Source organism: Pogoniulus pusillus, chromosome 29, assembly GCF_015220805.1.
Source record: "Pogoniulus pusillus isolate bPogPus1 chromosome 29, bPogPus1.pri, whole genome shotgun sequence".
Taxonomy (NCBI): domain Eukaryota; kingdom Metazoa; phylum Chordata; class Aves; order Piciformes; family Lybiidae; genus Pogoniulus; species Pogoniulus pusillus.
Window position 1 is genome coordinate 17,912,581 of NC_087292.1, and position 23,894 is coordinate 17,936,474.

The window sequence follows — 23,894 nt, forward strand, 5'->3', positions numbered from 1 at the left end:
CTTCCCAAGACCACCCAAAGGTACCAGAGGTGCCTCAAATCCAAACCATACCCCACAGGCTGTGAAATGCTCACAACAGGTCACAGCAAGGTCCCTGCACCGGGCAGCCTCTGCCCCAGCACCTGGGGCCCGTGATGCAACGGTGAATGCCAGCCTGCCCGAGCTGTCATGGGTCAAAAATGCAAGAGAAGCTTTTTTCCTGCCTTTTTATTAGAAAGTATTGTCCTCCTGTTAAACAGCACACAGAGAAAATGCTACAACACAAACCACCGGGGACAGGGAAGATCTCTGCTCCGAGCACGCTGCTCTCCTGCTGCCCGTCGGTGCTGCGGGGAGCCCACGGACTCTGGTGCTGCTGTGCCAGGGAGCAGAGCTCAGTGCTGCTCCGAGTGCTGGTATCAAAGAGTTTCTGGCTAAAACCAGTGAGGAATCACTGCCTGATTTCCCACTCAGCTGCCTGCTGTGGCTACCAAAGTGTTGAATAAAACAAAACATACAAAATGGTGCTACTGCATCTTGGCACTGCCCCTGCACCTCGGAGGGACAACCCCAACTGACAGCGAGGTGAGGGGCAGGCGCTCACCCTGGGCACCTGGCTGCTGGTGCTCCAAGGGAGGGTGACAGCTCAGGAGCTGCTGGGCCCCAGTAACCAACCGTTCCACAGCGAGGTGGTGAGAAAGGAAACGAACAAATGGGCTAACCTGAACCAAGGTATATGAACACTGCCCTGGGGTAGGGAAACTGAGAGACTGCCTGAAATCTGGGCCTGGCTGGCAGCTCTGCCACAGTGCCTGGACCAGTGCTGCTGGTTTCCATCAGCTGGAGGAGGTGGGGAGAGGTTCTCTGCCTTACCCTGCCGGGACCTGACAGCTACAGAAGGATCTGAGGCATGGTCCTGGGTTACCAAGAAGTGGTCAGGCAGCTGCTTCGTGAGCTCGGCTGCCAGCACCACCCTGCACCTCCCACATGCCCTTGCAAAAAGGCATCAGTACAAAGGAACACAGTGCCCATTCCAGGGATGGGTCTCCATGGAGCCCCTCGGTGTACTGCTGTGCAGCCCTGACTTCCTCAGAACCTGACACCTTGCCCAGGGCAGCACGACCAGACTGCACCGTGACCCGAGGGTCATGCAGCTGCTGGGGGTGAGGAAATGCAGGGGGACTGTCACTGCAGCAGCTGCTGGCGCCGCACAAACAGCCCACGAGGCAAAGCAGCTTGCAGCACAACATGCTGCCGAGACTGGAGTGCTGCTCTGAGTGCCACTGAGCAGCCCACACAGAGGCAGGGCAGCACTGGCAGCACTCAGCAGCACTGGGGGCACCCTCACCAAAGAGGAGAGGACATGCAAATCTAGGAGTATCTGCCCCGTGTCAGGGCCAGGAGACTTTTCAAACAGCTCTAAGTGTGGAATGGCCAAGGGGAGGGGAAAGGGCCTGGCTGCTCAGCTTTAGTAGTGCCGCTGGAAGGAGCCTATGGGTTGCTGGGCTGAAGACCCTGCCCGTCCCTGGGCTACGGTCTGGCTCACAAGATGGGAGAGCGCAGGACCACTCTGGATGAGGGTGTCCAAGGCTTTCTGTACACTGGGGTTGTCGAAGTTGATACCAGAAGACACTGGCCTCTGAGTGGGTATGCTGCCAGGCGCTGGCAGGCGATTCTGGTGCTGACCATAGAGCGGCTGAGGCTGTGGAGGAGCTCCAGGCCTTGGACCTGCATTTCTTGAAGGGCCTGGGAGAGCAGGGAGCTGCGTGCTGGGAGTCTGCAACCGCTGCTGAGCCTGGTTTAAATTTCCAGCACCCATCTGTGGCCGGGGCTGGGCACCAGCCACGCCAGCAAAGTTCTGGTTGGGAGTGGTGCCTGCCGTGCCTGTGGAGGCCGCGGGGCTGCTGTTGGCTACCGCAGCTGCTGCCGCTCCACTATTGAAGAGGCTGAGGATCTTCGCTTGGAGCTCCTGCTGGGGAGTAGAAGAGGACACTGGCACAGAAGGAGCAGAAACCAGAGGCTGTGAACCCTGATGAGCCTGAGAGCTTGGAAGGCTGGGCTGAGCACCCAGAGATGATCCTGAAGGCGCCCCCAAAGACTGCCTTGACATGGGTGCTGGGAAAGAAAGGAAAGGGAGTTAAAGCTCTGCAAGCGGCCTCAAAGGGGCACCGAAAGAAATGCATGAAACTGCTACGCAAGACACAGGCATGGATGGACACCCACCCCTCCACCAGGAGAGCTGCATGGCTCTGGGGAGCCCACACACCATGGTAGAATTATTGCCCCTTCCACAGCACCCAAACCAGCCAGGGCAGACCTGCGGCTCCCTGAGAGAAGCCACTGTAATGCAAACCAGCCCCGAGTTGTCTTGGGACTCCAAGCATGACTGCATCCCAGCTAAGGGAGGAGATGCACAAGGAACCCACCACAGACCTGTGCTCCCAGGGCTGCTTTCCTGTGTCAGCTCAGAGTGGCACCACTCACCCTGCAGAGGCTCCGAGCTGCCCCTCAGCAGCCGCTCCTTGCGCTCCCGCAGGTAGTTGATGACTTTGTCGGTCTCCTCAGCGGTGAGGTAGCGGTTGTCTGCCAGCAGGTTCAGCAGCGTCTGGATGCCCGGGGGGTGCCCTCCTCTGACCCCTTCCTCCAAGGGGGGCGGGCGGTCCCGCTCCTGCAGCACAGCCTCGTCTGCCATCTTGGCAGCCTGCCGGGCGATTTCCTCCCGCTCCTTCTCCCGAGACTCTGTCTTGTAGCGCTCATAGTTCCTCGCCACCAGCACCATGGCATCAGCCTGGGGCATGTTGCGGTGCTCTGCAGAAGGAGAAGATGCACTCAGCAGCGTGCCCTGCCTCATGCACCCAGCAGTGCTCTGGGGCTGCTGGGCACTCTACACCAGTTCGGTGTCCTAAGAGAGCAGCAGGCTCAAGGCCACCATCCGGCAAAGCCATCCCTCTGCCACAGCTGAGGACTCTCAGGTGGTCTCCCACCAGCCCAAGAAACATCCTTCCTGCCTCACATCCAATTAACAGGGAAAGCAGCTCCCTCTACCTCTCACACTCTGCATGCTCCAAGAGGAGACAGTTCCAGCCACTCTGCTGCTAAACCCTTGGATAGATCCACAACTGGGGAGGGGACAGATCCAAAACAGAGACGGGCACTGGCTCAGTATCACATTGCTGCTTATAGTGACTGTGCTGGCACAACACACAGCAATGGAGCTCTGCTGTGATACAACAAATTATGGCCAATTCCAATGTTTGGGTTTTTTTTGCAGCTGCCTTTTAAAGTTTTTGAGGTAATTATTTCCACCACACAAAGCAGGAGATCGACAGAGCCTCTGCTTCCCAAGAAGTGCCCAAAACTCTGGGCCCTGCTCACTGCAGCACACCAAACCTGCCACCTTCTTCCTAGCAGGGATCTGGGGGTCATTTCAACACTTGTGGAAGAGTTCCCTGAAACTCGCATGCACTTCAAGAGAGCACATTTGACCTCCAGAGAGCCATGGATGAGCTGATAACTGGGGTTACCAGATCTGGCACACCCTCAGGTCCTAAAGAAGCTCTGGCAGGAGCATGGGCACCAGATCAAAAGAGTCGAGAGTGAAACCAAGGGCAGAGGAAAGCCCAGTGGAAGTGTGAGTGTCTTGCAGCAGGAAATGAGTGACCCTCCTACCACATCTGCAGCTGTGTTAGAAGAACATGGCTTCTCCAGTCAGTGAGCACACGAGACACAGACTGGGAAGTTTGCCTTCCCAGATGAACCTTACAAAACACTCCTTGAGAACATAGTAAGGGAGAAATAACCTCTCTAAGCTCGGCCTGCAGAACCACATCTTTGTGAGCAGGCCCAGAGCAGAGCAACAGAGATTTGTGAGATCAGCCTCATGTCTTCTCACAGCCACCCACACGCTCACAGCTGCCACGCCACAGTCCAAGAGGGAGAGTGGCATGGCAAGTGTCAGTGGCGCCGAGAAGGTGCAGCACAAACACCCAATCACTTTAGAGCTGTTGCCTTGTAATTCTCCCCAGTTTCACAAGCAGATCTCTGCCCTGGCTCAGTGCACTGCCCTCTGTTTTCTTCAGATCATGTCTGGTTTTAGAATCCCCTTTGTAATTTGTCCCACTCCAAACACACTCTCCAAGAGTCACAAGTGCTGAGCTGAGGTGGGACTGGGATCACTCAGTCATTTCTAGAGCTTGGGGTTCAGAGCTGCCTTCAGCTGCAAAGGCTTGATAATGCCAGGTGCTAAGAACACTCTCTTGGCAGAATTGAGACAGTTCCTTTGGCAAGGGACAAAAGTACCACAAAGGCTTGCAGGTAATTCTATTTCCATTTGTGACATGGTGTCAACTCACTAATAACTGCTGCTACAGCAAGGGTGAACTCTGTCTTGTGTGCCTCTGCTTGAAAAGGCAGCATGTTTGAACAACACTGCAGCTCAGCATGATCATAAGCCCACCAAGACCTCAGTACCTTGGGGGGTGCCAAACATGATGTTAACAGTGCAAGAGCGGTGAACTTGATGCTGCTGGGTGATGACAATGGCAAAAGGAGATCCTCCTCTGCTCACATCGTCCAGGGCTTGTGTCAGGGACATCTCTGTGTTGAGGAAGATGAGATCCACCACCATGCCCAGGTCCCGCACCTTGCGCCCCACTGACTCCGCATAGTCCCTGTCACAGACAAAGCCACAGGTCAAGTCATCATGCTCAGAAAGAGGAACTCTGGCACATCCACCCCCCAGCACCTCAGAATGGCTCTCCTGATGGCTGACAAAATTCTCTTTGTTCAGCAGGACAGTACTGGAGCAGCCCCATCACAGCACCATGAAGCCTTATTCTGGTCTGGCTCAGCCCTTTCAGTTGCACTGAAAATCTGTGCTGGGCTAAGGCAGAGCCTGTGCCAAGGAACTGACTCTGTCAGGAATTTGTTTACTCGCAAATGTGTTTGAACCAAACTCATTAAGGGAAGTAATTTAGACCTGCAGAGATGTGGGGGCCACGTAGCAGAGCAGCCAGCCTGCAGCAGAGCAGCTTAACACCAGCACAGCATCTGCAGATCCATCCCTGCTGCAGCCAACAACCTGCAGACCTCTGCTCCAAGCACAAATGGCAGCTCACGCTGAGCTGGGAGCTCCTAGGTCTTCAAACTGACCACACTCAGGACTGAATTGCCCTGCTGGCCGCATGAGCATCCTGAGGCTCCAAGCCTGCAAGCAAACACAGGCCCTGCAGGAGCTGCAGCTCAACATATTTGGATGCAAATGTCTCAATGAGAAGAAAGTATGGACAGAGAGGACAAGAAAACAAGAAATGTAAAGCACAAGATCCCTCTCTCCATCTCACCAACATACATTCCCACAGCAGCACAAGGGGCTGCTGCTTTGACTCTTGAGCCACCTTGCTCACCAGCAGCCTGTAAGACAGCCTCGAGGCAGGACCAACTTCAATTTCATTCTCTTCCACCATGCCATTACAAAAAGTGTCCTAAAGCTGCTCTTACTTTGTCTGTTTGTTGACCACTATCACAGAACAGTCCACAGGCCTCTCTGCATCGAAGCGCCTCTTGATTTCTTCGTAGTACTGCCGGTAGAGCTCCTCCCGGCGCCGCTCCTCCCGCTTCAAACGGTCTGAAAACAAGTCAGAGGGACAGGGCAGGTCAACTCTTTCAGCCTTGCTCAGAGAACCATGGAACACAGCAGCATCGGCACTGCAGGCACCTTCAAGGGGCACCTCACCTTCGGAACCCCCTGGTGCCCTGTCAAAGGGCTCCTTGTAGCGCTCGTAGCAGGACTCATCCTTGTGCCTATAGTAGTCCTCCATGGGAAGGTAGCGGTCGTAAGATTCCTCTCGCCTGCAAGTGCAGAGAAGCAGCAAAGGGTGTCCATGCTGTGGGCACTGATTCTGGCCAAGGCCTCAGACGGATACTGCTGGAAGCCACCCAGTCCTCACAGGACACACAGCAGGCACCCAGCTGTCCCCAGCCAGAGCAACTCCCTCATCTTAAATGCCCGATCCCACTCACACCACATCAGCCAGTGCCAGCCCACAGAGGTTACCTGTACATAGGGTCCCGAGGGTCTCTCATATCCCACGGATCCCTCATGTCCCGCGGGTCCCTCGCATCTCGTGGGTTCCTCATGTCCCGTGGGTCCCTCATGTCCCGGGGGTCCCTGTATCGATCGTAGAAGGGCTCCCGAGGGTCCCGCAGGTCTCTCATGTCGCGGGGGTCCCGCAGGTCCCGTGGATCCCTTATGTCGCGGGGGTCTCGCAGGTCCCGTGGGTCCCTGTGCTCGCGCATGTCTCTGGCGCGCATGTCTCGAGCGTCTCTGGCGTCCCGCCCGTTGCGGCCGTCCCTGCGCGGGCTGCCCCGCAGAGGGGAGCGCTCACGCCTGGCATCGCGGCCGTCCCCGAAGGCATATGGCTCCCTGAGGAGAACGCCAGGGAACCCCATTAGGCCACTATGACACAGCCTAGGTCACCTCATCAGCTCTTACCTGAGGTGCCACAGTGACCCTTCTCTCGGCAGCTGAATCCTCCCTCCTAGCCCACAACAGCAAGAACTGCCCAACAAACCATGGCTGCTGATGCCACCTGGAGAAGCTTCTTAATACTACCATTTGTCAGTGTCAGACAAGACCCAGACAGCTCCTTGATGGAGCATCACTGAGAGTGTCAAGTGCCTGTGGAAGGGAACAGGCAGCGCAGAAGCCACCATTTCAAGGCCTCCAGCTCCCAAGGTCACCCACAGCTCATCCATCAAACCTGCTTTCTGTAAGTTCTTAAGAGGGAATTCAGGGTGCTGGAGCCCAGTACCCACAGACATGCAACAGCAAGAAGCATTCAAGGGAGGGATCCAGCAAGTTCACTGGTCGGTGACAGCAGGACACCTGACATCACTTATTACTGGAGTAGGATTAAAAAGGAGCTCCTTGTGGTGAAGGACACTGTAAGCTCCACATTGAGGCTGGCTTTGTGCTGCAGGCAGGATGCAGTGACAGACATTGCTGTGTCCTGGATGTGAAGGGACAGTTTCCATAGAAATCCAGTTTGATGCTTAAGATGTTAATGGTACCAAGCCCAGCCAGAACCACATCCTCCATAGTAACAGGCTTCTCCATCATCCTGAGGGACCCAGCTCATTCTAGCCTTGTACTGCGCTGTCTTCAGTAGCAAGAAAGAACAACATTCCAGTCTTCATCTCTTCCCCAAAGAGTGAGCTTTTCTCCGGGCCATTTCTCCTTTTTCCATAGGGAAACACAACTCCGCTGGAGTCTGAGCTAAACATAAAAGAATCTTGCAAAGAAATTCCTGAGCTCCAGGTGTTGGGAGAGTTCCTTCCCATCAGAAAAACCTGGCTTTTGGAATCTTTTCATTTCCACAACTTGTCAGACTCTGGAAGGCCTCTGATGGGCCAGTCTCAGCTGTGAAGGACAAGCAGAACACAAGTCTGCTGCTACTACAGTATGCTCAGGCAGCAGCTGCCCGGAGCAAGCTCCAGGAGCAGAGCACCCAGCTCAGTGTTGGCAGAGCAGGCAGATGTGCAGAACCCACTTGTGGATGCTGCAGTCAGACTCCACAAGAGTCCTGGCATGCTCTGCTCTCATATCAGACACCAAACACACCTTGGCACAAGCTAAGGGCTGCCAGCAGGAGCAGATCCAGCCTCCTCCTGGAAAAGAAGCCATGCACACAAGTGTGAACTCTCTGGGCCTCCCGGACACACAAATATGCTTTGAGGTCTGCATGGAAACCACCCCCAGAGGGACATCACTGCCCCCTGCCCCAGCCTGCAGCAAGCGAGCGCAGAAGCCTGGGGAAAAAGTCTGATTTCCTCTAATGGACACCAAGGAATTGATCTTCCTGCAGCTGCAGAGCCACAGCAAACAGCTGGATACAGCCCAGCTGTTTGGGACATGACACTCATACCAGCTGGAGAGGTGAACAGAACTGGCCCCGTTTGGTGGCTGCAGGGACAGAACGATCTGGGGTGAAGCAGGCACAACTGCAAGGGCAGCACAGAGGTGCTGGGTCTCACAGAGGTGGCAGCACAAAGGCACAGCTGCTCCTGCTTCCATACTCCTGCTGCTACTGCAGCATCAGTACTACTGCCTATGGCTGCTGGGACTACACCCTGCAAGGCCAGCATTGCTGCCTGCAGCTCAGCATGGGGCCAGCATCTGGCCTTGGGTACCCGAGGCATGACCCAGAGCCCATCATGGCTCAATACCCACATCCATATTGCCACCTATGTCCAGTCTGTAGTACCAGCTGGAACCCAGTGTCTGTTGCAGAAGTGGCAGTCCAATCCACAGACCCTCCAGTGCTCCTCTGGCCCATGACAGGGGCACCTACAGGATGACACAGGTCCCAATGCCTGTAGCATCAGTGCCTGGTGCTTATCCCTCCACAGCATGGTCCAAGATCCAGCACTCATGACATGAGTGCCAGCCTCTTATCCACAATGTTGCCTAGCACCTGTGGTGCCAGAGGCCACAGCCATGCCACCAGTGCCTGCTGCTCTACATGTGCAAGATTGCTGGGGTCTTGAAGCCAGCACCAAGTACACCTTACCCTGCCCAGGCCCAAGACTTGTACTGCGTGCAACAGGACCCCTGCAGAAGGTCTCTGTGAGAGCATTTGGTTCTGTGTAGGATAAGTGCACACAAAAGCCTGCAGCTACTCTTGTGTGGATTTTTGTGGCAAATCTCTTGCTAGTTGCAGTTTTTCCCCATTTGTGGTAATTTAAGGGGTGAAGTCAGTATAGCACTCCAGACACAGGAGAGCTTCATTACTTTAGGTCCAAGGAGATACTCCTTTGAGGGGAAAGCTTTAGAGGACAGGCACAGAAGATGCACATCTGAGATCTAGCTAACCACAGCAGGTCCTCACATGCTCCCCAGCAATAACACAAAGGAAACAAGTTGCCTTCCTGCAACCGTCTGTGTCTACTCCACTTCCATGTCCTCTGTGTGCCATGCGACGCACAGGAGCTGTTCCTGCTGTGCCTGCTGAGGGGCTGGGAGAGGAAGCTGGCAGCACACATCAGTGACTGCACAAAGGGCACTGGCCCTAGGACCCAACCAAGCAGCACATGTGCAGATGGGATGGTGTAGCAGAAAGATGGCTCAACGTTGTGCCCTTTCCCAGTCTTGTTTCAGCACTGGAAGCTTGTGACATAACAAGTGAGATCCACAGGTGCTCTGCAGCACTGCACTGGATAGGCTGCAGCCCCCGCGCAGTGCTCTCTAGCTACGCCTCAGCTGCTGCAGCGCCCGAGGCAGGAGCAAGCACCAAGAGTCTTCTTCCTCACAAGTCTCCCTCAACCTGTGCTACAAAACACAACCTTAGCTGTAGAAACAGCATCAGGCACAAGGCTCTCCTCATGCCTCCCAAGGTGCCAGAAGGGCTCTCACAAGTTAGGGGCCACATCCCAAGGGTCTCACTTGAGCATCTCCGCTGGGCTGGGGAGGTGGCAGTGGGGAGGAGACACAGACACTGGCACAGGCTGCTGAGCTCATGCCCCAACAGCCTGACCTTCCTACTACAACTCACTGCTTCCAGGTACTTTACCTTCGTGTCGGGCTGGACCTTGATGAAGCCTTACTCATATTTCTTCTTTCCACTGCTTTCTTAATATCTGTAAAGAATAATCAACCCATCTGTTCAATGCTATGGAACAAAAAACAGAGCGTCAGCACAGTTCATATGAAAGCAACAAGCTCAACAACATCCAGATGGTGCAAGAAAGTCCATTCAGCAGAGAGACACTGTCACTTTGACTATTTTGTTTTATTAAGTTTAGGTAGTACAACAAAATGAAGTTCTCAGGGATTTCTGACTTCAAACTAGGATGGCCAGCTTGGGTGAAGTTTTAACCCTTTATGTTCAGGCCTACATCCAGACTCTTCATTCTGTAAGAGAACCTGTTTCTTCTGCAGTCTATGAGCAAGCAGAAAGCAACTCATGGACTCTAGGAGAAAAAGCAGAGTCTGAAAACCTCCGAGAATGGAAGCTGATGGCCAGCACAGCCTCACGTTCACAGCCAGTGCTGTTCAGTGGAGCATGCTGCTACCCTCGTGGAAAACAGCTCAATGGATCCCAAGTGGCACACGCAACTGCCCTCAGGGACTGCCGCAGCATCAGCTTCTACAGCCTCCACCAGGCAGGAGGCACATGCTCCTCAGGAGGCCAAGGTGATGCACTCAACATCACTGACAACAGGATACAAACCAGTGCAAGAGATCAGAAATCTGGAAACTGGCTGGTTTCTGAGCACCTCCACGAGAAACAGCATGAAGTGCAATACAGAGAAGAGGGCAGAAGAAAGTCTTGTACTCAACCAGAAAAAGTGAAGCTGCCCAGAACTGGCAGGGGCCCACCCTGCTCTACAGTGCAGAGACAGAGCCTCTGCTGGAAGAGGAAATAACCAACTGGAGGGGGGCAAGAACAAACAGAAGAGACTTTCGGTCTCTGATTCTGAGGGACTTTGAAGGAAAAGAAGAAAACAAACCCGAGTCCTGCTCCCTGAGAATCTACTGACAGTTAAGATCTCTTTAGTTGTTTGCATTAATGACTTTCAAAGCTCTTGCAAGAGAATAAACACGCCAGAATGTCCTTAGGCAGACTCACTTCTAACATCTTCTGTCACTTCTCAAACTACCCTTCATTAATTTCAAGATTAAAAATAGAAGTCAGGGATTCATTTTGACTTTTGCTTTTTTTGAGGGCAGGGGAGAGAAGCAAGAGTGATCTGAACACCCCCTACACAAGCAGTGGCACAGCACTGACAAGAGCACAGAGCAGCCCCTGTCCACTGGCACAAGCCCAGCTGGAAGGACCTTTATTCCCTAGATAGTTTTACTCAAAGACACAGAAACACTTCTGTGTGTGTGTGAAGGATCAGAACAATGCAACAGGGAGTTAGATCTCCCAGAGCCCTTCACCTTCCCGTTGTCAGCAATTACATTTACCACTCACACTGCAGAGTGAAGCAGCTCTTCTCCTCACACTTAGTTTTTCAGTTGAGATTTCTTTTGCCCCTTAAAGTCCAGTGTTATCTTTAAGCAAGACACTATCTGCTTTCTTTGGTTTAAGAGTATTTTTATTTTCTCTTTTAAGATGCCATTGCAGAAACCTATGATGATTTTTACACTCAGCATGATACATTTCTTTCAAGTAATAATAAAAAGGTATTTCAATCTGAACATTTGAAGTATTTTGGTAGAAGAAAAATACTTTTAAACAAGGATCCTTTACTTGTGCAAAATGAATGGATTTAATTACACTTTATTTAATGCCAAAAGCATTTACAGGTGAAGTTATTGACCACTGACAAAACTGATGAAAAAGTCTTCTGTCCTGCAGGATTCTGAGCTGACAGAGGCACTGCAGCCAGAGTGGAACCTTCTGAACAAGCAGAGGTGACAGGAACCCCTACCTCCAGTGCAGCAGCACCACTAAACTACAGCTTATCTTTTAGCAAAGCTCCCAATTCCAATTCAAGTCTTCAGAGCACAGACACCACCAAAGCTCCAATAAATTATTCCAGAAGAAAATTACTCTGCTGATAGAGAAACTATCAGGCTTTCCATTTAAGGGCTCGTCATAGCCAACACCTACAACACTTCCTCCCCTGCAGCTGACACAGATCACATCACTCCTGCACCCTGAGGCTTCTGCTGGGGCCTGCTCTTCAGCTCTTTAAGCCTTCTTTAAGTTTTCCTAAGTCTTCTGCAATCCAGCATTACCCCTTCTGAGCCAGGGACCAGAACTGCACACAGTATTCAAGCAGCAACCCCCACAGGCACCAAGTCTTCCTCCTACAGGGCAGTGGTGACAGTCCCCATGCAAGGACATTCCACGAGCAGAGACCAAATTTTCACCACCTCACTCTTTCAAAATCAAGTCACTCAAAAGTAGTGTACAGCCAGGAATCAGCTCTTCCAGAGCTCTACTCAAAGCACTGGGCAATCCCACCCACGGTACATGGAGATTCACCTGGAATTGGTTTAACCCTTTGCTCTAATTGTTCTAGTTTCTTAAATCAAACATCTTACACAAGTCTTCCACACCAACATTGCCATCTGCAGCCTCAAAGCCGTTGATAAGTTTGACAGGATTGATTTTGACTGGCATTAATTCATGCCCTCCTCACCAAGGGTCAGGTGAAAGACTTCCTCTGTTACCAGAGGCTGAACCAGGCTCATTCTCTTTGCACTGCACATTCCCAGTGCTCTGCAGGCCCTGGAAACTCCCCAGTTTTCCAGGCATGGTGGAAAACCAACACTAACAGCCTGGGCAGGCTCCATTTCACTCAGCCTTGCAGACAATGGATTTCAGGCTTGAGAAGTCTAGTTTTGGCAGCTGCTGCTTTGTTTTGCTGCCAAAATGGAAACTGTGAAACACACCTTTTGGCTCTTCAGAAACAGACAGCACACCCTAACTGAGGACCAGGTGTCCTTTCCATTCCAAAGGTGGTAATTTCCAGACAGTTACCCCTTGACTTCTAAACTAACATGGTTGTTTCTGTTCAAGCTTCAAGACCTGGATAACAGTGGTCACGACTTCTCTGGGTACCCTTGCACCCTCACTGCCTATTAGCTTCCATACTCATTGTCAGACTTGGGTATGCTCCTGAACAGACTCTTCCACAAGTTATTTATTGCTCTTTGCCTTCCTAAATCAAACTGGTTTTCTTCTTACTTTGTTGTCTGCATTAAGAGCTTACTCTCAGATTTCTAACCATTCATTTCTGTCCAAGTTTGCTCCCAGCACACATAGCAGAATTATTTCATCTTTATGAAAACAGCCTCTGTAAAGCAGCTGGTGCTTGCAGCTCTACTCTGACTTCAGGTGTGGTAAGATCTCTTATCAAACAGGCTGCTGAGTGCTGGGACCAGTCCCTCTGAACCTGCTGGGATCAAGCCCAGCCTTGGTTTGGGAATTTTAAATGTGTGATGTTTGTGGCCATAATTCAGGGCTGGCACGTGGAACAGTTTGTTACGTGGGGTATTCAGCCACGGACACACACAGCCCTTAGCTCAGAAGGGAGCCTGGGCAGTGGCTGGACCACACAGCACTTGCCGCAGGTTAACACCAAGGCCAACACCTACTCAGCAAGGGTGGCTGTAGACCAGAGCCAGGCACGTTTCACACACTCATCTCTCCGGAGAGCTCTAAAGCAGCAGCTCTCTGCACTGGGAGGCATGCTGGGGCAGGAGGAGAGCACAGAGCAGCATCCTTACCTAATCTATACCCTTTATAAAGGCGGCCCTTCTCCCCATCCAGAGCGGCCTGGACGTCCTCCAGGCGGTCATACTGCACGAACCCATAGCCACGGTACATGCTGAGGGCTGCAAAAGGCAACAGCAGGGCAAGACTGGTTACAAGCAGGCACAGCATGGACCCGTGCGCCAGCCGCCACAAACCCCACCGGGACAGCACACAGAGGGGCCCTGCCCAAAAACAGCTTTCCAGGGAAAAAAACAAATCCATCAGGATAGAAGTGCAGAGCTTAGAGACTCTGAGATACATTTCACAGATCAGTTTCCTTCTGAGAAGGAAGTGACCAAAAAACAGCCCATGAAGTGACTGAGATTGGATTGGGAGAGTGTGAAGTCACTTGAAAAGTGGTGTAGCCCTCCCACTGCAGCCCCAAAAGCTAATTTGTAGCTGATATGTGTGTTACGTTTCAGCTGTGCTGAAGGAATCACTTTTTCAGTGAAAATTATCATTAAAAGGTCACTTTTTAGGAACAACATTAGTTATTCCTCCCATCATCAAACAGCATTTGACAAGCCCAGCAGTAGCATTTCTCACTGGATTCCCAGGCACCAAGAGGCATAAGACAAAATACTAACCCCTGATCTTGCCATATTTTGAAAATATCTCTTCCATTTCTTCACGAGTCATGTGGTCTGTGGGCAAATTGCCGACAAAAAGTCTTCTCTCTAAGTCCTGAGGGTTGGTGCTGTTAGTGAAGTCGCTCTGTTTGATGCTATTGCTCTTGCGTCCTCGAGCCATTTTGCTTTCGCTCCAAATCCAGCTCTTCGCAAAAAAGAGAAACGGCCAAGCTTGTCATTGCAATCCACCACAGCAACACCACACTGGAACAACAGCAAACTGCACTACAGCCCGGCTGGGTCTGCTTCAGGCAAGCTTCACTCCAGAGAAACCTCAGCCCAGAGGCAGGGAGGGCTGGCAAAACACACAGCATGACACTCGCTGGGGTAACGCTGGCAGGCAGCAAACCCAGGGACTTGGCAGGAAAATTTTAGTGGTTTAATTCCAAACTAAGATACCAATAAAACTGATTGTCCACTAAAATATCTTAACTTTAAGATTTCCAATGTACCAGTTATTGTCTCATCCACCTCAATCCTCTGGTGAGCAGAGGTGGAATTGATGCAGTATTTAACAAGCAGAGAGGAACTACCACAGCACTGCACAAGACCCAGAGATTCCACAGCTGGCTTGGAACAGGGCACCAGGAAGTGCTACCTGCAGGCACTGCAGCGACCACACCTGGGTCACTTCCCCCGGTATGAAACAGCAGCTTGCCAGCACCAGCAAACACTTGTTTCTTACTCCTATCTCCACTTAAGAGTGTATCCCTGTCCTTGTTGAGTTGTCACCTCCCACGGAAGACGGGTCCACAGTTGGGAGTTTAGCCCCATGGCCCTCCCATCCCCGGTGCTGGACTGAGGCCTCACCTCCCCCAGCATGGTGAAAGACTTGTGCCAGCAGCAGCACTCCCTGCACAAACTCACTCCAATAACAACAGCAAAGCATCCAGCACCCAACACAACACACTGCACCCAGCTACAAACTCCCAAAGCTCAGCCAGGGTCTCACTTGCTGCTGTGGAAGTCATCATTATACACAGATGAAAGGAATGAAAAAATACTGAAACTGCTGAAGTTAGCTTGGAAGTTGAAAAACTCTTTAATAAAAAGTTGTCATAGACCTGAACAATCACCTACAGGAACATGGGGGTGGGGGGTTTCTGTGTGTAACAGGCAAGAGGGCTGATGAAATGGAGTGAAATCAAAAGAAACCGCTACTGCTGGTCACGAGAAGTGACAGCCACCTCCCGGTGACAATGGCCTGTACTCGTCCTCAGTAGTCTCCAAATAAACAAGTCAAATATAAAAGTGTTTATGTAAAGCCATTTTATACCTCTGGATAACACCCAGCTGGCATGTAAAACAACATCCACTCCAGATCCGAGATGGAAACCTTGGGGATCACTTCACACTGACTATGTTTTCTCCTCCGGTTCAGATGCCCTGTGTAGGTGGGAGGCAGAGAACCTCACCTAGTCTGACAGACTGCCAGAACAGGCAGGAGAAAACCAACACTCCACTCACAAACAAGCAAAAAAAGCCACCACTTCTACGAAGATTGGCTCAATCCTCCTGTTTGTCCACACAGAGTTTTACCTTCCCCATCAGAAGTACCAAGCCTCATCCCATTTTTCTGCACAGAGGCACTAGAGTTCTCTTCTATTCTACTACTGTTGTTCAAATTCTCAGCACTGGAGGGGAAAGAAGTGTTCAAAATTCTCCCCAGCGCAGCAGTAAAGCACGGGAAGGCCCATCCAGCCCAAGCTGTCTGGGGACAGGGTGATGTCCAGGCATGATCCAGTCATCACGGCTGTCTCCAGCCAACTCCAAGCATGACCAGGACCAAGGCTCTGTCAGCACGACCCACGTGTGGCCTTAGAAGGTCCCCTGTACACACAGCAACAGCACCGAAACCAGTGCTGGCAGGACAGCTCACTTCCAGTACAAGAGCAGCAAGAAATTCCCTTTGCTATTACTTATAGGTGGGAACAGCTGAGCTTTCCATGGGGAGAAAAAGCAGGCAACGATTGGAAAAGCCACTCGGGTGGGTTGAGTTACCAAAGCATTCACTGCCTCTCACCATTTCCCATTTGGTAGATGATAGAGCTCAGGGTCACTCAGCAATCACAAAACCACACCAAATGACTGCTGTCCCAGCTACAGGCAAGCTGCACCAGGTTAACAGAGACCAACCACGCACAGGGGGGGCTTCAAGGTGCCAGTTCTCAGGCAGAAACTGACTGCCAGTCTGAACAGATTCCCTACACAGGACAGTTGGTTCACATTCCAATAAACCCCCTGGGAGTTAATTAAAACCACCTTTCCTTAAAAACCTTAAATTGAAAACTAAATTACAGATATCAATAACATTATCACTTCAGAAAATGAGAAACAGATGGAGGACAGCACAGCACACAAGCCTGCCAGATGTTCCTGGGCAAGGCAGACAGCAATGCCAGCCACCACTTGGAGCAGTGGTGCTAAGGAGTTGCAGTTTTCCTCTCAGCACCCTAAAGCCACGCCGCGCTCCCAAAAGTTGGGCCCGGGGTCAGGGGAGCCGCTTTCGGGCAGCACCAGCATCCCCCCGCCACTCCTCCGCAACCGGCCGAGCAGGCGGGGGCAGAGCTGCCACACGGGACAGGTGACGGCAGAAAGCGCCGGCGCCCTTCTGCGCGGGGCACTGCCGCTGCGGGAGAACGCAGCCAGGCTGCCCGGAGCGCGGCTCCCGCGGCCTGCTCCCCTGCTCGCCGAGGGAGCCTGCCCCTGGCGCCTCACCAGCGCCTGCCGCTTCCACGCTGGGCCGCCACAGCGACACTGCCCGCTGCACGCCCTGACTGCGGATCGGGCGTCTCCCAGACGCGTGAGCCCTACAGGCCGGCCCTCGCTCCCCAGAGAAGCGGAGGAGGTTCCCGCGGGGCCGCGCTCCTCGCTACCGCATCCCGGCCGCGCGGGCGGGGAGGCTGCGGCGCGGCCTGCCCGTAGGCCCCGGGCCACGCCCGGCCCCAGGACTGCCGCCCGCGGGATTTGCTGCCGCGCGCGCCCCTCACTCAAGCGTTCCGGTACCGCCGCGGCGCGGCCGCCGCAGACTCACCGCCGCAGCGGCTCCGCACCGGCTCCGCTCCGCCTCAGGCCGCCGCCCGCCAGGACAAAGGCGCCAACCGCCGCTGCCGCACGGCACTGCCGTAAAGCGGGGAAAAGCACCGCCGGGGCTACGACGCCTACGCGCTTTACGGCACCACGCGCTGACGTCAGCCCCCGCCGCCGTGCCTGGCTCCCAGCATGCTCCGCGAGACGCTGCCGCAGCGCGCGGGGACGCCAGAGCCGCTGCAGGCTGCGGGCACAGCCGCTGGGGGGCGCCGCAGACCGCGGGGAGCGCGGGCAGGGCGGGGCGGGGCCGGCACCGGGGTCCCGTCGCGCCCCCGCGCAGCGCAAGGGTCAGGGTCAGTGGCGGCTCCGCTGCCTGCCTGCAGGGGCCCGGACTCCTGCCCTTGGCTGTGGGGGCCGCCCCAGCACGGGTCTGCCCCGCAGTGCGGGCACTCGGGCCGGGGGCTCCTGCCTGGGCCGGGGGCTCCTGCCTGGGCCAGGAGCGGGGACAAGTTCGCGCCCGCTGCTGCAGCGGCTGCGCCGCCGGTGCCCGGGGCTGTGGGGACTTCCAGGCAGAGCCCGCAGGGGCTGGGGCCAGAAATCCCCTCCCCGGCGTCAGCTCCCGGTTTCTGCCCTCAAGACTCCCCTGGGACCCTCTGTGCTCACTTTGGGGAAGTGCCGCGGCCCGGGGAACCCAGAGCGGGCGGTGCCTGCCCGGGGGTGCTTGCTGCCCTGCTCCCCGAGCAGCAGCGGCCTGCCGGAGCCCGCGGCCGGCAGCACAAGGCCGGTAGCCCCCGAGCCGGGCCCGAGGCTGTGGCTGCGGTGCTGCTGCCGTGGCTGTCTCGATGTGAGGAAACTGAGTGGGGTGTGAGTGGGGCACCGCGGGGTGCTGAGCCAAGGGCGCTCCTGCCCTGCCGTGTGCTATCATAAGGAGGGGAGTCCAGGGAAGGTCTGTGGAGCAGAGGAGCCTGGAACTTCCCCGGGGACTGTTCCCAGCACTCTGCACCTTCCCGTTTCGGGGCTGACGCGTTCGTGCGGATGCTGCAGCCAGGCGCTGCGGGCAGCGGCAGGGGACTCTCCAGGGCCAAGGGCTCTGGGTTGCCGTTGGTGAAGTGAAACCTCTGAACTTCTGCCACAGCAATGAACTGGCGAGGCTGGAACCAACCCTGTCCTCACCGTGGCCTGCAGCTGGCCACTGTCCCTGCCCGCGCCTTGTCACACGAGGATGGTGCAGGCAGGACTGTGGCTCTGTGGTGCTGGCAGGGTGCAGGCAGGAGCCACCTGCCCATCTCCAGCGGGACACCCATCCACAGCTCCAGCCGCTCTCCCAAGACCCCTGTGCCAGGCAGGGCCCGGGTGGCCCAGCACGGGTGGCTGCCTAGGACAGCGGCAGAAGGGCCCGCAGCTGGTTCCCTTACCGCGACCCCGGGCTGAGCCGGGCGGGCCGGGATGGGGGTCGCCGGTTTGGCCGGGAGCGTTGCTCTGCCCTTGCTCTCTCCCGGGCCGAATTCTGGAGGGGCTCCCCGGGCGGGAAAGCCCCGGGTGGGCCGCGGCGGGAGGCTGAACGCCCCTTTCCTGGGCGGGAACTGGCCGAGGCGTTATAGGGCGGGCGGCGGCGGCGCCAGGCCGGCGACATGAACCGGCTCGGGCTGCTGGGCGCTGTGCTGCTGGCGGTGAGTGCGACCGGGACCGGGACAGGGGCTGGGGCATGGGCGCGGTCTAGGATACCGGCAGCTGCTTCCTGCGGGCAGGCCCCGGCCCGTAGCCGTCGGACTTGCTGGGAAGTGCTGCTGTCCGCCCGTTCTTGCACGTCCCTCCGGCGCGGCTTGTCCCCGGGGGGAGGCTTATGGCCGGGGTCGCACCTGTGGCGGCGGCGGGAGCAGTACCGGGGCAGCCGGCTCCAGTCGATCCGGAGCCCTCCGCCCGCGGGGAGGAAAGGGCTGGGCAGGAGTCTCGGCCCGGCCCGCGCCCACTTTCGGTTTTGCCCCGAGGAAGCGGAGCCCGCAGAGTCTGCAGCCCGGGTCTGCGCCGGGACGCGGACGGGTCCCCGCAAAGCAAGGGCGGGCAACGGTGAACCCCGAGGGTTCACTGTCCCGGGTACAGCCTGGGCTCGCAGCCAGGTTGTCACCGTCCCGGGGCTCAGCGGCAGACGTGCTGACGCCCCTTTCGCTTCCCGTTCTGCTCCGTCTCAGACGTGTATGCGAGGGGCCGCTTCCCCTCTGCCGGCTCCGGCGTCCCCATGCCAGACCTGGCAGCGTGCCCCAGCCCCATCGCCGCCTCACTGAGCTAGGGTGGGTCGGCTGCTCCCCGTGCCCAGGGCCGCGCCGGCCAGGACACAGGGCACTGTGCGGTCACCGTCTGGGAGGAAATGTGGAGCCACCGTGCCCGAGTCACTGCCACCCCACTTCAAAGAGGGCACCGGTGGCAGCAGGCAACGCAGGCGGCTCGGCTGCGGTCTGCGGTTAGCGCAGGGCTGGGAAGAGTGGTGTGAGGAAGGCCTCACCTCGGGCCGTGAGCTCGCCCCCGGCTTGGCACAGACGTGCTGGGGAGCGGCACGAATCCCCAGGTCTTGTTTCTTGCAGTGCTGGCAGACTGGCGCCGCTGTAAGGTGCTCTGCAAGGCAGTACGAGTACAAAGGCAGGTGCTGCGACCGCTGCCAGCCAGGTATGGAGACCCTTCCCCTCCGTGAGCTCCCTGTGCCTGGTCACAGCAGAGCATGCCCAGCTCAGTGATCAAACCCCTTCACCCCAGTGCCAGCAGTGCTGACAGCTTATCTCTCTGTGGCACCTTGGTGCTAGAGCAACTGGGACCTTATTGAGAAAAAGCCCCCTGGACCTCCCTGAATCCACCACAGCTTTCTTGGGGTTGTCTGCTCCTGCAGCTGCAGGACCAACTGGTGCACCACTGGCACTACCAAATGGCAATGGTACTTGCCAGCTTCCACTCTCACTGCCAGTTCATTTTCCAGTTCTTGGAGTGCTGGAGGCAGTGAATGGCCCCTGGCTCTCACGTCCTAGCACCAAGCAGCCCTCCCCACCCATCCCTGCATGTCCACCAGGCAAGCTGGTCCCTCCAGCCCTGTTTGCCAGAGTGGCATGAGGGTCCTGGGTAGTATGTTACAGCAGCTCTGGCATCTGCAGCTGCCAGTGCCCCTGTCCTGCTGACACTGCTGCTGCCTGGAGAGGAGTAAAGCTCTCTTGCCCTCTCCTCATCTGCCTCTGTTGCAGGGGAAAAGCTGGTCTCTGAATGTGATGGCACAGAAGAGTCTGTCTGCACCCGCTGCGAGAGTGGGCACTACCAGCAGAGCTGGACCAAGGAGAGGCACTGTGCGCCCCACGACATCTGTGAAGACAGTAAGTTGCTGCCTGTGCCAGCCAGCCCTAGCCTGGGGGGGCTACAGGGCTTAGTGCCCCTACAGGCACACCCACTCAGTGTCTCACCTTGCCCATGCTCCCTTTGCCCAGATGCTGGCCTCATGGTGAAGACAGAAGGAAATGCAACACACAACACAGTGTGCCAGTGCCGAGCTGGCATGCACTGCTCTGATGCCAGCTGCCAGACCTGCCTGGAGAACCTGCCCTGCCAGCGTGGCTTCGGCTTCGTGGCAGGTGGGTCTGGCCAGCTTGTCCCTCTCAGCAGGACTGGTGCTCTGGCAGCACTGATCCTGGATCCTTCTGGGAAAGGGGGTTTCCACCACCAAGGTGCCCCTGGCAGGGCCTTGGGAGATCTGGGCTGCCCCTGTGCCCAGCACCATTGCCACAGGGAGTGCTGCTTGCCTGACCCCCTCACACGTGGCGAGGGACATCCTGCAGCCTGTACTCACCTGCCTGTAACCTCTGCTTCTCTTCAGCCAAGGCCATGGCCCGGATGTCCTCTCCCTGTGAGCCCTGTGCAGAGGGCACTTTCTCCAACATCTCCTCTAAAACAGAGCCCTGCCACCCCTGGACAAGGTACCGTCTGAATGCTGGCCATGGCCTTCCCCATGAGCATGCCCTCTGCTGTCAGCCTCCTCAGGGCCTTGGGGACTAGGCAGGTGAGATGATTTCCAAGGGACAGGCTGGCCTAGGGCAGGAGCGAGAGGAGCAGAGCTATGAGAAGGGTAGTTAGGTGTCCAGGCTGATTGGCTAAGCTTGAGGCAGACTCCAGGAGCTCTGACCACCTCTCAGTGGGTGTGCCAACTGCTGTCCCATCCAGGCGCATCTATGCTGTCATCTGCACTGGGGAGCAAGGGATTAGGGGCTACAGGCAGCCACCATGCCCTGCCAGGCCCCCCTCCCAGCACGATGCTTGGCTCAAGGGACCAGCCCCCATGGGGAGTCTGGCTTTGAGGATGCCACCAGCTGGCACGTTGTCCTCCCTGTCTTTAGAAAGCTGCTTGAGGGTTAATTGCACTCCCTGGTAGGAATGTGAGCCTTGTTTCTAGGCTGAATTAGTCTTGCTTCAGCTGCCAGCCATTGGATTTCACTTTACTTTCATCTTTGCCCAGAAATTACCTCCCCATGGAGCCACTTGTAGCCTGTCGTGGAGGCATCTCTGAGCTGTTCTGTGATAGCTGCTGTGCCTGAATCCCAGGATCTTTCCTGGCTGGGCAGGTCCCTGGCTGGGCAGGTGCTTCTTCCTGTCCTTTCTCCCCAAACTTGTCCCAGTCTTCAGCAGATTTGGCAAGTGCAGAGCAGGACCCTGGGGTGGGGCCATGCTCTGTGCCTGTGGCACCACACAGGGTCAGTGCTGGGGTCCCCCCAGAGCCCAGCAGGCTCAGTGCAGCACATTTCTTCACACAGCTCTTGTGGTTGCCCAGCTCCAGCTGTGCCTCCTCAGAGACTTTCCACCTGCCCAGGCTGCTGTGTGGGGTACATGGTCTTATTCTTCCTTGCAGCTGCGAGGAGAAGGGGCTGGCAGTGAAGGTGAAAGGGACGAACACCTCGGATGTGATCTGCGGTAAGCAGCTGGTGCCTTGTGCCAGGCAGTGCAGAGCAGGGACCTCCTGGGGCTCTGGCTGCTACAGTACTGGGAGGAGCTGGCCCATGGCTGCTTTGGGGAGTGGCCAGATGCCTTCTTGCTTCTCTCTGGCCCTGTGAGGGTTCCCTGCAGGACTGGGCCTGGGGCAGAGGCAGCTTGGGGCACTGGGTGCCCACTGATGCCCTCTCCTCAGCAGAGTCGGGCGGGCGCTCCTCGCTGTCAGTGCTGATCCCCATCGCAGCTGCTGTCGTCACCTGCCTTGTGGGCATCTGCATCTACTGTCTGGTCCACACAGGTAAGGGAGGGGCCATACCTTGGTCAGAGTGGCATAAGGGTGAGGAGCCAGCCAAGGCAGGCCAACGGCTGCTGTGGCTAAAACAGGGCAGCAATTCCAGGGGCACTGTTGGCTGTGACTCCTGGAGCCTGTTGCCCAGCTGGGTCAGTGGGCTCTGTCCTTGAAAGCAGCTCTGCTTGCACCACTGCAGCCCAGGCTGGGCCAGCTCTTGGAGGAAAGTGCCAGTGTCCTGCAGGTCCAGCCAGGCTTCCCCACTGTGCCTGGCAGTAGGCACAACGTGAGCTGCAGGAGCTCCAGTGCAGCAGCACCAAGCCCCAGCTCCGAGCCCTGAGGGCTTGTAGCAGTGCAGGGCAACAGTGGTCCCCACTGACTGTTGCTTTCTCTGTCCCTTTTCCATCCAGCTCCCAGGCGACAGGTGCAGAAGCAGGTGAGTCTGCCCCAAGTTCTCCTCCAGATGTGGGATGTGGTCCCTTCCAGGCACAGAGAGGGACGTACAAGCATCAGAGAGCGACAGAGCAGGACAGGAGGGGTGGGGTCTGTCCTAGGGCTGCCTAGCTGGGACAGGAGAAAGGCTGGGCCAGCCCTGGGATGCTGCTGGCAAGTGCTGAGACAGGATGAGGCCTTGCTCTGCACAAGAGCACAGCAGGCAAAGATGCAGGTGCAGAGGTCGGGGACAAGGCTGCCTGCCCCTGACCCCTGCCCCTGTGCAGATAGAGGCTGGCAACATGGAGAACGTGGAGCAGAAGCAGGCTGTGGAGATGGGGGATGACATCTTACTTGGGCAGGAGACCCTGCTCAGACACCAGCCTGTGGCCCAGGAGGATGGCAAGGAGAGCCGCATCGCGGAGCAGGAGAGGCTGTGAGGGCACTGGGCACTGCCTGCACGGAGCACAGATGAGGCCAGCAGTGCTGTCTCTGACCCCTCTGACTGAGGAGCAAATCTGGCCTGGCTGATGGGACATGGCAGCAGACATAGTACAATCACCCCTGTGGCAGTGCCACAGCAGTGCCTGGCCTGGCTGCCCGCCCAGGGCTGCCATGGCAGAGTCCACACAGGAATGCAGGGCAGAGCCTGGTGCTAGCGCCCGCTCAAGGTGCTGTGGACAGAGCCCAGCAGCCTGCCTGCCAGAGGTGCCAGGGCTGAAGCGTGGGACCACCATGGCAGAGTACAGCTTAGCCATCCCCTGTAGCACCCAGGAGGTCCACCCGGGCTGGAGCTGGGCTCAGCGGGTGCTGGCGCTGCAGCACGGCGGGCACCTGGCGTTGATGGGCTCTGCGCGGACAAATAAAGGCAGGACTGGCTGTCGCCGTGGCTCTCGTGTCTCGGCCGGGAGATGGTGCTGCGGGACTGGGCAGGGCTGGGCTCGGTGCTTCTCCCCAGCACCGCTGCCGAAGCGGTGATTAAACTCTATTACCCTCCCCGCGTATCCGAGCAGCGCAGCCTGCAGCCCACGGCAGCCTCCCCGGGGGCTTCCTACTGCGTTGGGGTCACCAGTGGAGGGGAGGGACGCTTGCAGCTCCAGAGAAGGGAAGGAGAGAGCTACCATCAGCTGTACTTTCTGCCCACATTGCCCCTCAGCCTCCAGCACCCCCTGAGCCAGGGCGTGCTCCCCCCTGCAGAGGCTGCAGGTACTGCGGCAGCTCTGGTCCCTAGCCCTGGGTTGTGGGCACAGAGGCTCCAGGCCACACCAGCACATCCCCAGTGCCCGTACCCTGGGCTCACCCTGCATCAAG

At 56.4% G+C, this 23,894-nt stretch overlaps 2 protein-coding genes across 7 annotated transcripts; one reads left to right on the forward strand and one right to left on the reverse strand.

Moving 5' to 3' along the window:
* Positions 1 to 56: 56 nt before the first annotated feature.
* NCOA5 (nuclear receptor coactivator 5) lies at positions 57 to 17,000 on the reverse strand. Of its 5 annotated transcripts, XM_064167420.1 has the most exons (10): positions 16,914 to 17,000; positions 13,838 to 14,024; positions 13,223 to 13,330; positions 9,549 to 9,615; positions 6,035 to 6,403; positions 5,714 to 5,829; positions 5,479 to 5,605; positions 4,450 to 4,649; positions 2,464 to 2,787; positions 57 to 2,094 (listed from the first exon to the last, which is right to left on the reverse strand). In XM_064167420.1, exons 2-10 carry the CDS (start codon positions 13,998 to 14,000, stop codon positions 1,448 to 1,450), a joined length of 2,121 nt encoding a protein of 706 aa, XP_064023490.1. In that variant the 5' UTR covers positions 14,001 to 14,024; positions 16,914 to 17,000; the 3' UTR covers positions 57 to 1,447. The 5 variants fall into 5 exon arrangements, with proteins under 5 accessions (XP_064023490.1, XP_064023491.1, XP_064023493.1 ...); XM_064167421.1 differs by lacking the exons at positions 13,223 to 13,330; positions 13,838 to 14,024; XM_064167423.1 differs by lacking the exons at positions 9,549 to 9,615; positions 13,223 to 13,330; positions 13,838 to 14,024.
* An 899-nt stretch (positions 17,001 to 17,899) lies between these two features.
* On the forward strand, positions 17,900 to 23,466 carry CD40 (CD40 molecule). Of its 2 annotated transcripts, none has more exons than XM_064167578.1 (9): positions 17,900 to 18,579; positions 19,489 to 19,570; positions 20,134 to 20,259; positions 20,371 to 20,514; positions 20,757 to 20,856; positions 21,783 to 21,844; positions 22,059 to 22,160; positions 22,562 to 22,587; positions 22,871 to 23,466. In XM_064167578.1, exons 1-9 carry the CDS (start codon positions 18,541 to 18,543, stop codon positions 23,021 to 23,023), a joined length of 834 nt encoding a protein of 277 aa, XP_064023648.1. In that variant the 5' UTR covers positions 17,900 to 18,540; the 3' UTR covers positions 23,024 to 23,466. The 2 variants fall into 2 exon arrangements, with proteins under 2 accessions (XP_064023648.1, XP_064023649.1); XM_064167579.1 differs by having other exon boundaries at positions 22,062 to 22,160.
* The last annotated feature ends 428 nt before the right edge of the window (positions 23,467 to 23,894 follow it).

Bases quoted from the DNA above. Each gene is read 5' to 3' on its own strand.
- NCOA5 (XM_064167420.1), bottom strand. From the start codon at position 14,000: ATGGCTCGAGGACGCAAGAGCAATAGCATCAAACAGAGCGACTTCACT. The intron at 9,616-13,222 runs GTAAGGATGCTG...TATTCTTTACAG, and splicing joins TTATAAAGGGTATAGATTAG to ATATTAAGAAAGCAGTGGAA. The intron at 5,606-5,713 runs GTGAGGTGCCCC...ACTTGTTTTCAG, and splicing joins GGCACCAGGGGGTTCCGAAG to ACCGTTTGAAGCGGGAGGAG.
- CD40 (XM_064167578.1), top strand. From the start codon at position 18,541: ATGAACCGGCTCGGGCTGCTGGGCGCTGTGCTGCTGGCG. The intron at 20,515-20,756 runs GTGGGTCTGGCC...GCTTCTCTTCAG, and splicing joins TGGCTTCGGCTTCGTGGCAG to CCAAGGCCATGGCCCGGATG. The intron at 21,845-22,058 runs GTAAGCAGCTGG...CCCTCTCCTCAG, and splicing joins CACCTCGGATGTGATCTGCG to CAGAGTCGGGCGGGCGCTCC.